The 13,826-nt window shown below is 38.1% G+C and overlaps 1 protein-coding gene across 1 annotated transcript; it reads right to left on the bottom strand.

Moving 5' to 3' along the window:
- Positions 1-12,676, bottom strand: pstpip2 (proline-serine-threonine phosphatase interacting protein 2). The gene is made up of 15 exons (XM_023823383.2): positions 12,472-12,676; positions 10,993-11,093; positions 9,838-9,912; positions 9,296-9,330; positions 9,014-9,120; positions 8,528-8,590; positions 7,841-7,939; positions 7,594-7,639; positions 7,433-7,512; positions 6,057-6,155; positions 3,471-3,567; positions 2,644-2,719; positions 2,488-2,516; positions 2,330-2,389; positions 1-2,072 (listed from the first exon to the last, which is right to left on the bottom strand). Exons 1-14 carry the CDS (start codon positions 12,502-12,504, stop codon positions 2,337-2,339), a joined length of 993 nt encoding a protein of 330 aa, XP_023679151.1. The 5' UTR covers positions 12,505-12,676; the 3' UTR covers positions 1-2,072; positions 2,330-2,336.
- Positions 12,677-13,826: the final 1,150 nt, after the last annotated feature.

Consider the following 13,826-nt stretch of genomic DNA (forward strand, 5'->3'; position numbering starts at 1 on the left):
TGAGTCATATTGACTTTTATTCTTGAGTCTGGACTTCATTTGGTCAGGGAACTTATGTACAAATGGTTAAAATTCAATACCATTCTTAATCTTCAACAGTGTTTATCTAACAAAATCACTTTAAGGCTTGCATTTACTATTGTAAATGTTCATGAGTTTGCTGTAACAATGATATTGAATCAGAGGGACATGCATGTGAGTATATTTCCCAGAGGAATCCACTACCCTGCAAATAAATGCATGGATTATACAGAATGACCAGTGAGGCGAAACCTCTTTGGAAAAGATAAATGTTACATTGGCAAAAACAAGCATGCATTATAACCAAACACATCCTATCCGGGGTGAACATTTGCCCTCTGTGGCATGTACAGACTCCACCCTCCCGGGCCCTGCTCAGGATAGATAAGTGGATGGAAGATAATGGAGTCTGCCTTTTAAATCACAGCAATAAAAGTGCATACAGCCCCTTACCAAATTTATAAGTTACAGTGTAACGATCGTATAATCCTTGTTTGGTAATACTATACATTAACAGCACCATTCATTAAGCATTCGGTGCACATTTATTATGCATTCACAAGCAGCATGTAATTATATCAACATCCTAACATACTTTCACAGCTTTAATATATTAACATATTATACGAATATAATGTGTATCATATAATGTTTCTGACTATATATTAAAACGGTCAAGGTACATTAGGATGTTCTACGAATAATAATGCCACTTTATTCATCCCAATGAAGAAATTCTCTCTTTTCTACCTCATCTTGCCCTCATTGACACAGACACACATGTAGGCGAGAGCAAGTTGGCAGGGAAGGGTGGCCACCTGCAGGGGGGCCCATGAGGCTGTTTCTGGGGTAGGGGCCTCGCTCAAGGGCCCACAGATCTGACTATACTACTGTTGCCGGGCTCGAACCAGTGACCTCCCAATCCTGAATGCATTATGGAGGTACACTGAATGTTCTATGAATACATTATAAGGACATTATGAAGGTGCAGTTAATGTAAAGCGTTTCCCATTGTTTTGCTGATAGTTATACACCAGACACAGACGGTGACTGTCTTCAGTAATTAAACTGCACTGTACAGTGCAACTGACTGTTCAAGAAAAGAAATGCAGAAAGATGCACTCACATCAAAAACAGCAACATCAAATATTGAGATCATTTCTTGCTTGGAATCTGAGTGGTGTCTCCCAACTGGTCCATTTTGGGTTTCCAGTGTGAATAAAGACAAATGATACATAGAGGTGGAAAATTCAGGTTCAAAAACTACAAATGTAGACCAAGATTTTGTTTCAACCAACCAGATTAGCATAAAAACTTGCAGTCACAAAGTATTCAACTGGTTGGTTGAAACAAAGTCTTGGTCTGGATTTCTATTTTCTGGACCTGAAGTCTCCACCGCTGATGGTACCTCGCTCCCTGAATCAGGATAGGAAAACGTGTGTGGAGTTTTCAGCAGGCTGTGGGTGAATAATTTCTGTGTCCGTCTCATTACCTGATCATTTCATTAATATAATTTAACAGCATTCTTTAAAGAAAATAGACAAATATAGCCATTATAGCTTATAAATTAATGCATAAATCAGGGGTAGCCAATCTTATCCGCAAAGGGCCGGTGTGTATGCAGGTTTTTGGGATAACCTGTAGGTCAGCTGTTCAAACCCAGGTGTGAGGACTCTTTCAGCCAATCAGTCCTCTAATTAGTAATCTAATTAGGGAGTTGCAGCGAAAACCCGCATACACACCGGCCCTTTGCGGATAAGACTGGCCACCCCTGGCATAAATGGATGCAATACACATCCAAAATTTTACAAGTTAAAGAAAAACATTATAAACAATTAAGCTAATTTTTATGTAAATGAGTCTACATTACAACACATAAACTCACAATTATTATTAACATGTAACAACATACAATATATAATATGCAATAAACCATTTTCTTCCACTAGTCCACTGTATGACATTTTTACCAGTGTGGGTTAAGCAGGATTAGGGTTTTATTTTTTTTACCCATAAGCCACAGGCGTCTTCCCTGGTCACAATGGATTCACCTATGAATGGATTTTTTAATCCATTAGTCGTCCACAATTTGCATCCTTTTCATATTAATTCAAATACAAATACTCCACTATCAGAAATCTGAGCTGGACATTCCACAATGAAAAAACATTTACTGTAAATTTCCTAAAAAGCTAAATTACATCCATTCTGTTTAAATAGAAAGAATACATGTAGAGATGTACATCTAGACATCTTTTCTCAAACGGTACTCAATGATTGCAATGTTTTATTCCCAAGATATACTTACTCATTTGCTAGTATTGTATTACACTGTAGGTAGGATCATCAGTGGTTGAAGCCACATTATCTATGAGAGAGAACATTTGGTACAGGTTTAACAATTAAATTATTGTGTATGACTGGCATTCCTAATAATACTGCAATGAATATTGAAAATTCACATACTTTCAGCCCTCCCTGGCAATGGTCTCCTTCTGAAACACAAAGTAAAAGCAAAGATATTTCAACTACATGTCTATATTATATGCATTTTAGCATGCCTTACTATAAATCTCAGATCTTAAATCTTTTAATTCACCCTTCGATGGATACAGTTTTTACCTGGTAACCTGGGGTCCTGTGCGTCCCGGGACCGAAGCCCTCTGATTGGAGTAGAAGTTTTCATAGGTGATGGGAGCTGATACAGAAAGTCAGGGTGTGATGGAAGGCGAGGGTGGCAATAACATTGTTGCGATACGGTAGAAAGCAGGATTAAAATACAGCAGGTGGATATGACATTGCAAAACGGTCACAGAAAAAGCTCAACACGTGCTACTGAAAAGATGTCCGACAAAGGTCCCCTGGAGCTGAGACTAATACTGCTCAGGCGAGTGAAAATGGAGGACGGTTGTGTCGCACTGCAATATCCTTGTGCCTCCGAATTTACGGAGATCAGGTACAATAAGAAATACTTCATTGACCCCAGAGGGACATTCGTTTGCATACAGCAGGAAGTAGATAAAAATCGAATAACATACAAAATAAAGGCACAGTGCACAGCGTGTGCTGCTTGGTCCTAAAACAGTGGTACTAGGGGCAGCACATTTTAGTTATTAGCATTTTTTCCCCAGTTGATGTTGGTTTATTGCAAATAAAGGCCTTTTCTGACCTTAACATCCTCTAATCCCCCTTCTGTAACCTCCTGAGACCCCACCCATTCATTTATGTCCATTGTAGTAGACGTTTTGTTTTTGCATCTATCTTTTCACTGATGTAAGGAAATATATTTATTCCTGTTGTACACTAAAGGGGACATGCTGTGAAATTAAAAATAAAAATAAATTTAAAAAAATCTAAATTGTAAGATGTCTTATTTCCTCCAAAGACAAATAACCTAAAATTGAAGGACACTTTTTTCCTTGGGTCTCAGGAGGATATGAGAGTGGCACCTGGGGGCTTGTCACCGGTCTTCCTGAGGTTGATGAAGTGCTCAATGTCGTCCTTAATGTTGCACTGCTCCAGAGACTTCCTCACCTCCTCGTTCAGCTGACGTCACAACCAAAGTTAGTCACTTAGAATCTGCTCTCCACAGAAAGAGTTTTGTTTTATTATAAAAGTTGCTCTTCCATTTTTACCTGAATTATCTTACATGCATTCTAACACGTGTGCGTTTTGTATTACACAGGTAAAACGCCAGCGTCATATTAGATGGAATTTTGGGAAACAGCAGGCAGGGATCTATGGCAGAGCATTCAGAGTCATCTAATAGAATCACACAGAAGCACACTTAACGAAGATACAGAATTGCAAATATTTTGGCTGTGGAAGAAAAAGTCGCAAACTCACACACACACACACACACACACACACACACACACAAAGAGGAAAAGGGTTGTGAGTTGAAACCCACAAAGCCAGTACAAGGCTTGCTATATTTAGGTTATAGATGCGTAAATCATTTAAGTGTCAACGGGTTGCGTGGCAGATCATTACAGTTACACAGGTTTGGCAGGAGAAGACATTTTATAAATCCAATCCTTCAAAAGTAGAGCAAGCATGTTTATCAAAGCAAAAGCAGAGGTCACCAAGAAAAGCCATCAAACTGCTATCTACTGGAAACCACTTCCGTTCATTATTCATGCTATGTAGGAGGAACAGTGTGTACAACAAGCAGCGTGAGAGTAAAGAATTGCAGACCAGAAATGCATGGGTAACACTTTACTTGAGGGGGTACAGATAATGCAGTAATACACTCTTACTTAATGTATTAATTCACCAGTGTTAGTTATGTACTTAGCCTATGTTCATTCATCATTAATCGATCACAACGGTTCATATATTTCATGCAGTTACTATATTTATGATTTGTACTTTTCTCCTTGAGAGAAAAGTCATCACACACAAAACTTAAGATGCTACCTAGGCAATACAACCATGTTACTTTTGTACTTATTTTTTATTTCTTAATATTTTTTGCATTCCTTTCTGTTATTTTGCCTTTAACACATCAGAAATATATATTTATGATTTACATAGTAATGTTTAACAAAACTTAACAATGGAGTTTTTCAGCTAACTATTTAACTGTGCACTGAACCCTCACGCAAAAACCAGAAGCAGAAGATGGATCTGACTGAATTCAATACATACGAACATCATCATCCAGGATTAATCCCCACAAGGGGTGTCACGATATATCACTTTCACAGTAACCATGATATTAAAAAATTGATATTGTGTTAATTATAATATAAATAATCCAGCACCAATACCTATCTGGTTCATACAACATAGCAGATGGCTGTATTGCTCCTTAATGCTGGTTTCCACCATTAAATAAAAAAAGAAGACAATGCAGCAACTAACTAGCTAGCAGCTACTGTCACTACCTGATCTGTACCACCTGCCTGATTAATATCTCACACATCTGTGCATGCATAGCATTTTTGAGCATGTGTTCACCACATTACATTTTCTGGCATTGCTCGATCCATTTATTCTGCCATCTACAGTAAACTGTATTGTTTTCATTTACAGCGAACTACAACTATTGTTTAGCGAGAACTGGTGTTAATGAATTCTGCTTACTGAAAAAAAAATCCATTTTCATTGCTTGTCATTTTAAGGCATATTTATATTTATATCATTCCAAATCAGTGGGATCAGAAAAAAAATGGAAAGAATAAACAACATACATTTCTCCAGTTGTCTGTCCTATTGGCATAATCTACAGACTCTGCTGCAGCACAGTAATCACAGCCATGAGAAACATATACAGTCACATATACACCGTGACTGGTGTACGTAACGAGATCCATAAACATGCACTCATGCAAACATGAACTGGGCTGGTGGAGATTGCTTACTAGCAGTCCGTAAAATGAAGCTGATGTCGTTAAAAGAAATATTAATGGGATCAGATTGGGTCATGAAAATGTCCTGGAATGAAGTGGTACAAGTCAGGCACTGACATATAATATACCGTAAAGTGTAGTGCTGCGGATGCACAGGTGTGTGAGGTACAATACTGTGTGCTCTGTGCAAAATTATGTTGGAGGAGATGACAGACGAGAGCAAGATACCCCAGTGTGGGAGTTTTTTGGGTTTCGTAAAACAGATGAGAGGTTAGAGATCCCAGTCTGCAGGAAGTGCCAATCAACAGTAAATGCAAAATGGCTTTTTAATCTTGGTTGTGTTTTCACTCTCCATTTGGTAGTATAATTGTTCTTTTTGTACGCTTTTGAATAGTTATGGTTATAGACCCTCCACCTCATTACACCCATATTTTGAGTTTATTTCATTTGCCAAAAAAGAGATGAAACACACAAACAAATTTAGGGATGAATTTGACTAATAGCATTATTATCACTATTATTTTGTTCAAATGTACGCCTTTTGGTCACAATGATCGTATAGAAAAAATCTGACATTGTGACAGCCCTAATCGCCACAAAGGTTACTGAACTTTTGTGTGGTATTGGGACACGGAAACACACAAAGGCTTTGTGAAAACAGGCGCTATACTTCAATCTCACCTCATCACTGGTAACACACTGCTGAGAGAGATGGTTGAGGTGAGTCCACATGGTGTTCCGCAAGGAGTTAATCCTCTCTACTTCCTGTTGTTCAAACATCTATGCAGAGGACACAACTGACATTTTTTTATCATGTTACACTAGAATTTATATTCTGGAATCCCAGCAAACAGGGTGTACTCCAGCCTTGTGGGCTGTGCTGCCTGGGATAGGCTCCAGGGCATCCCTGACTTGGTTAGAAAACAAACACATGGATGGATCTATTCAGCATGTTCTATGTATCCAAACCACTTCAGTTTGTAAAAGAGCACATTGCCAACATTTTCACCCATTTCTTTGCTATTTAATTGGCTTTCCTTCAGTCAGTCAAAAAATCCTTCACTGATATCGGTATGCATTAAATCTATTCCCAAAAGACTGCCATGCTGATTGTAATTGAACAAAAAATACTATTTAAATCGTATGAAAAGTTTTGTTGGAGCCATTAAGATTTCAAGTGTTCAAATTACTTATAAGTTAACAAATAAGGTCATGGCAGGGCATGGAGCAGGGTTACAAAGAGGAATGATCTACAGAGCAGGTCCAAGAAAAGGGGGTTAAGAGAAACCTAACACAATGGGATTAACCACAAAATAAAGGGGCCATGAGGAGTCAAGAGCTAGCAAACCGAGCAAAACTGAGAGCAGGACTTAGGGAACAACCAAAGCTGCAAACATGCAGTAACAAATACACATCATAAACATAACGGCTAACCAAAAAACAGGATGAGGACATAGACCTAAATACATACAAACAACGGTGCTAACAAGGGGCAGGCGAGGACTATATCCAAATCAACCAATCAGGACAGGCACGGGACAACAAACAGGTGGAATAAGTTACAATTAATTAGCACAAGAAACTATGAAGCATTGACGAGCACTGGGGGCTAAGACTAAGAAAGACTAGGAACATAGGTACAAGCAGAGCAGAATTAAACCGGGAATGGGTAAACCAAAAATAAGGACACAAAGCAAAGACAGACATAAAAAATACCAAACACTAAGAAAAAATAAGTTTAAGTTAAATAAGTTAAACAAAAGTTGAAGCAGGCCTCAGACCAGCCTCAAACCAATAACTAGAGGAGTGTCAGCTTATAAGCCAGTCACAAAACCCATAGAGCTACATGGCAGCCTGGAGAGTAGGGAAACACACAAGGGACTTAGGGCTACAAGACAGAGGGAACAGGATAGACAGCGACACCTGCTGGCCAAACGGGGACAAAACAAATGGGACAGGCCCAGATAGGCATAATAATATGCAAAATAATATGCATAAATTTCAGAAAATTGCAACTATTGATAATAGCCATTCACCCTCAGAGCACAACCTCTTACCTCACATGACTTGATGTATTCATTCAGCCATTCTTCTCGAATCTTGTTGAACATGGTTACATTGTGGCTGTACATTCTGTCTGTAGATGAATATTGATTACTAAGCATCCCTGTCCTATCACAGTGAAAAGTGCAACAACACACTTTAAAACCTGAGTTACCTGCTTCCTCAGCAGTCTGTTTTGCTTGCTGCGTTTTTGCATACAACTGGAAAATGAATACATAACATTATTCTATCAAACAAAATAATGACGGGTGCAACTTCATGCGCAAAGTTGAAGAGCTTCTGTAGCCACTTCCTTACATACAGTACCTTCCTGGTGCTAAAGGTACAGTACCATGCAACATACTCCTCCCAAGTCACTGTATACAGACCATAAGTCACAACTATTAGTCAGTAGGGCCTACCTTCTCCTGCTGCTTGGTGTTGCTTGCGCTAACATTCCTGTTCATTGTCTGTTCTGCATCCTCCTTATCACGACACTTTTGCTCATAGGTTTTCTTTGACTGTCAACAGCAGTGGAGAAAAACACATGAATAAACAGGTCCTTCTTCTTCAAATTATCTGCTACAACTTGTCAATTAGGGTCAGATGAATCTCAGGTTATTATCACCTGCCATTTTTTAGAAGCACAAATGTTGGCTAGTTAAGTTTGAGGTTCATTTTTTCAAAGAGAACAGTAACTTTACAGAGCAAAAGTTAAATGCTTATTAAAGGATTTTCACATAGGGTGCAGCAGTCTTTGGGTCTCCATTCACTTTCATAGAGGAATGCAAAAAGGCAAGTTGACGTTATATTTAAATTACCTATTACGGTTTTTAGCAGGCACTTTTGCCCAAAGTTAGAAACAAGCCAGAAATGTTTGAGGTCAAAGAGCAAAGGTCAACCGGCATCAGCAGCCCTACAGCAGCTGGGGTTAAGGGCCTTGCTCAGTGGCCCAAGGGTGATATGAGCATTCTTCCATAGGATTAGAACCAACAAGTTATCAGACATAGGCACAGACACCTAACCTGCAGAGTCACACACATGATTATACACTAACCTAATTCTTAATGTAGGTTCCGTATTTGCTAATTCAGAAAAATGCATCTTACCTCCACTGTTTTCTTGTACTGTGTTGCCGTCTGCTTGTGTAAAGCATCCATATGTTGTTCTACCTAAATTTATTAATAGGTATTCAGTTTAAACAGATATGGACAGTGATTAAAAACTATAGTTGTGGCATAAAGGTTTTTAAAGGAAAACACTAAAGTATTACGTATCCATCCATTTTCCAACCTGCTTATCCTTCTGGGTTGTGGGGGGTCTGGAGCCTATGGGCACGAGGCAGGGAACAACCCAGGATGGGGCAGAGCACACTCACACACCATTCACACCTATGGGCAATTTAGTAACTCCAATTAGCCTCAGCATGTCTTTGGACTGTAGGGGGAAACCAGAGTACCTGGAGGAAACCCTACGACGACACGGGGAAAATATGCAAACTCCACACACACGTAACCCAGGCAGAGACTCGAACACCACCATGCCACCCCTAGGATTATGTATAACTAATTTTAATTTAAAATTCACAATCTAACCTTTTTTCGCACTTCCTTCTGCCTTTCTCGGAAATCTTCAAGTTTCTTAGCCTCATCCCGCATAGTTTGGGCCAGTTGAAGGTGTGACAGTCCCACATTTTCAATTTCTACAAAACAAAAAACAAAGAAGTAAATGAATGAAATACCATTTTTTAGGAAAGCATTCAAAAATGCAACAGAGAAACATAAAATATGAGTCAGTTCCAACTCAGAATCAACAGTACAAGCAACTTCAAATCAGGTCAAATAATGCAGTAAAGCTTATGTAACTACATTACTTACGCATTTTGAAAAAGTCCAGTGACTTCTTTAGTGTGCTGAAAGACAAAAAATGCAATTACAGGATGCAAAATGTATATATGTATCTACAATATATACATTCTCCTAAAATGTTTGTGTGAATAACACTCTTCCTCTTAGTAATTACAGACAGTAGAAACATAGAGTACAGAAGTTACTGAGATCACTGCTCCAGAATTCAGACAATAATTTTCACTTCTGCTGGTGGCTGAAAGGGCCAAGATTTTTCATAAATATAGTCCTAACGTCTGTATTATAGGACCCCTTCTTAATGATATTAAAAATTGAAAATGACCTGAAATTTTCACACACACACATACACACACACACACACACATATATATATATATATATGTGTGTGTGTGTGTGTATATATATATATATATATATATGTATATATATATATATATATGTGTGTGTGTGTGTATGTATAGGTGTGTATATATATATATATATATATATATATATATATATATATATATATATATATAAAATGCTGGAAAGTCATGACAAAAATCACTTACTTCATTTCATTTTGACCACAGACCTTTTTGGATAAATTAAGCAATTCTTTGGCATATTTTTCTTCTACAGAAGCCCTACAATATAACATAAAAATAAACACAGTATTTATATGATGACAAAATTAAGACCCATACACACATCATTTAAACTTGGAACAATATGTTTTGTTGTTCTATAGTAGTAAAGACTGTTGACAAATAAAAGTAGATAAAGTCACATTCATTTGTCACATTCATTGGAATTTTGCCTTCCAGACCAACCATATTCTATTATATAGGAGACAATATTACCCCCACAGTCATCTTATCAAACCAAAGTTGGAATGAGGATCCAAAAAAACAGCCACATGAGTAAATTCATCTTAAACAGATTCAGGTTCAATGAGGAAAAAACCGGAGAGTTCACTTGCTTTTTTTTTTTTTTTTGACAAACAAAAACCAGGAGCAGGCAGGGCCACACGTAGTGGCATACCTTGAAAATCAGCTTTAAATCAGGTTGTGAATTGAAAGTTTGCTTGAGGGGCAGCTCTCAAACAACATCCGTGTGAGTATTGTTTTAAGTTGAAATGAACATCCCACAATACAGCTGCAACAGTAATACTTTTTATGCTGTTAATATGACATCAGCAGAAAAAAAACACAGCCCACATTGCAGTGTGAAATGTCAGAAATAGTTGCAAAAATGCTTAGATAAGTGAATTATTCATTACGCATAATGAGTTACAGTTAGGTCTATCTTTAAAAATACACACAGAAGCCCAAACTGATGTGATAAAATATGTAATGTAATAATGCTGCTGCCTTAAAGGATTAAGCTAGTAAATAGAATACAAAGTTCATTAATCTTTTCTTTTAGGGAAACTTTGCTGAAAAGAGGAAATGTAAGTTAAGGGCTGTTTACTTAGAATCTCCAAAATTACATTTAGAGTAATCCAATTGAAAATGCCCCTGTGTTTATTGTGACACAGTTACAACATAACTGGTACACTCAAAGAAGCTGTTATATTCTGTAAATTAATCATAGCTATTGTTAGTGCTCTTTCGTCAACTAACAAGCGTGAGCACAGAGGAAATTTAACATAAAAAAAAAGAGAAAAAAGAACAGCGAAGACTGCTGATCACACTTCTATTTGGCTAGATGCGGCAGATACTTGCCTGGCCTTTATGAAGTCCTCTAATTCCTTGCATGTCCTCCTGCCATCATTCAGATGCTGAATGATGGTGTCGTACCCGGCGGTGCTGGTGATATCTGCACCCTATCAACAATATGAAGAACGGCCACGGGCATGAATCATGGCGGGGATACAGGCTGCGTCTGCACCATGCAACCAGGAGCGCTGCTAAGGATTTTGGGCCCCATGAAAAGAATCTTGACAGGGCCCCCAACACAGCTGAGACTTTTTTCTTTGGGCCCCCTCTCAGTCATGGGCCCCAAGAATCGTCATCGTTTACCCCCCCTTTACAGCGCCCCTGCATGCAACAGAATGTTCTGGGCATGTCAAAAGTTCGTATTTTTCATAACAGTCTGTGAACAATTAAGGTGGTCAGAAAGGGATTATGGTGGGAGCGTCCTTCCTCTTCTAAATAGTTGTGATCATATGTTTTTCACAAGTGGATTTTAAAGTGATCATCATCCCATTCACACACTTACTTAAAATAAGCACCGGCCCTAAAACAGGGTACCTCGTCTACTGAAGACTCTTCCCCAAACACAAACCCACCTACGTACATTTCTCAAGCAAAAATGCACATGTATAACGTGTATTTGGGGATTTTTTTTTTTTAATATAGTGGTCGGTGAGGAATAAAAACAGATGGGCTGGAGAAGTCTAACAGGAATCAAAATTACGAATTTCCCTTACACCATGATTATGGTATTTAGCATAATTGTAGACCTAGCTATATAATTCATGCGTACTTTAAGGTTGGACATATAGACATAATAATCTTCAAAATGGGAGATGAATCTATATGGACTTATGTTGTTAAGTAAGTAATTTCGACGTTTATTAGTATTAAAATCATACCCACAATAGGCTAAAAGCTATCATTTCTACAGCAGGTTTAAAAGAACAAACAATATTTTAATATATATCACAGAGTCAGAATCAGTTGTGAAATACAACCCGTAGGCTATGTGTTTTTATTTAGACATTTAACAGCCTGTATAGTTAACCATGTAATCTTTCTCAAGAAATCCTTGAAAATCTTTCTTTTTTAAATTCTTTTTTTTTAATCAGATATTTTGCATTAAAACATAAAGCAGCATTTACCTGAAAAGGGCCAATTGTCATTAAATGTGATTTTAAAGCGAACTGAAATCGAGAATGGCTAGTCTGAGCTGTTTCATATTTTTTTCACAAGATCTTTAGAGAGAATAACAGCACTTCCTTTTGTGAAATGACCTAACCCTATGTGAAGCAATGAATAGGACTAGCTCTTGAACTAATCCATGATCACAGAATTAACTAGAGTTGCATTAAATAGCAAAATATTCAAGAATTCAAGAACATTTTCTTTCAAGTGGGTGTATAAGCGGGAAATTGAGAATCAGTTATAATAATGATCAATCATTCAATTTAGGCTATTATATTGATTGTCGTAACTGAAATGAAAACCACACTAGTTACTCACCCAGAAATTGTCTTTAAAGTGAAGTTCAATCATTCCGAGAAATTAATTGCTATACGTGCAGCGCAACTGCGTTCGTCCGTATGGAAAATGACTGACGACTGAGACGCAGTGCGCTGGTGCGGCCGGCCTGGGCTGTTGCAAACATGTGAAATAGCGGCCTGAACTTCCTCAAACAAAACTAGTTTATGATCTGCTGGGTTCTAAAGTCCAGCGAGAATTGAGGAAGCGGAGTGTTCTCTTCTAACGCCCCCGGGGACGCGTCGTAACGGGTTTCCAACACAGCATAATTAGTATTTGTGGCTTTGACGGAGGATCACGAGTCTTTTTTCTTCAGTTTAAGTGAAGCATGCATCTTCCTAACACGGTTCGTTTAAATAAAACGTTGTCAGTTGTCAAGTATTTATCTGTAATAACACTCAGTTACCTGTCTTTAATATAATTCTTAGTGTATGAGCATATGAATGATCATATGGATCATTTTGACACGTCAGAGTTGTTGCCACACATTATTTCACGAAACAAAAAAGTATCCTATTGTTTATCTTGGGGAATTGTGGGTTTTAGCTGCTATGGCAGCAGACAGAGTGAGGGCACCCCCTTCTGCTCTAAGTGAGCAGTCTGAAAACCCCAGCCAAATCTTTGGAGTATATATTGTGTGCGTATAGTGTACATACTAACTACCTTGAGTGCCTGTTACTTGAGGTCTTTCCAATATTTATTTATATGACGGGGATCCATCATTGGCCACATAAGATGTTCAGCAATATATAGAATATAACCATGGGTATATTACCAATTTAAACATCTGCAGTAGTATTCAGTCCTTGAAGACACGTCATATTACCATTACACCTGCAGGACTAGGTGTAGAGAGGCTGCCACATAGCATCAACAGGGCTGTAGGGGGCGACAGCTAGTTAACCATAATTTAGAAAATCCTGTTCAACTTGACATACATAGCATGAGGTAGCAAGATGACTTTAGACCCCATTTCTTTTCTTTCCTACTTGAGAGGAACCAAAACTCCCTTGCCCTGTGATTTTTTTTTTCTCTTTTTGTCATGTCCCAAGTATGTTTGTTCCTATACATGTGCAAACATACCTGGCCAAATAAACCTGATTCTGTCGCTAGTGTGTAAAAAGTCATTTTTAGGAAGTTTCTTTCCCTAACAGCACATTCCATTTCCATATAACACACCAACCATCTACACCGGTAACAGCTGTTCATACTGGCTTCAATGCAATTTGCCTACAAGGTCCCAAACCAGGCGATTCTTTAGTCTTGACCTCCATTATACTCAAATTAAGAATGAACTTGCATTCTAGCATTATACCCAATAATCTGCTGCCCAATAC

Source organism: Paramormyrops kingsleyae, chromosome 7, assembly GCF_048594095.1.
Source record: "Paramormyrops kingsleyae isolate MSU_618 chromosome 7, PKINGS_0.4, whole genome shotgun sequence".
Taxonomy (NCBI): Eukaryota; Metazoa; Chordata; class Actinopteri; order Osteoglossiformes; family Mormyridae; genus Paramormyrops; species Paramormyrops kingsleyae.

Coding starts and splice junctions, on each gene's coding strand:
- pstpip2 (XM_023823383.2), bottom strand. CDS start 12,504: ATGATTGAACTTCACTTTAAAGACAATTTCTGG. Junction 7,513..7,593: donor ACAGACTGCTGAGGAAGCAG/GTAACTCAGGTT, acceptor ATTCATCTACAG/ACAGAATGTACAGCCACAAT. Junction 2,517..2,643: donor ACAGGACCCCAGGTTACCAG/GTAAAAACTGTA, acceptor TTTGTGTTTCAG/AAGGAGACCATTGCCAGGGA.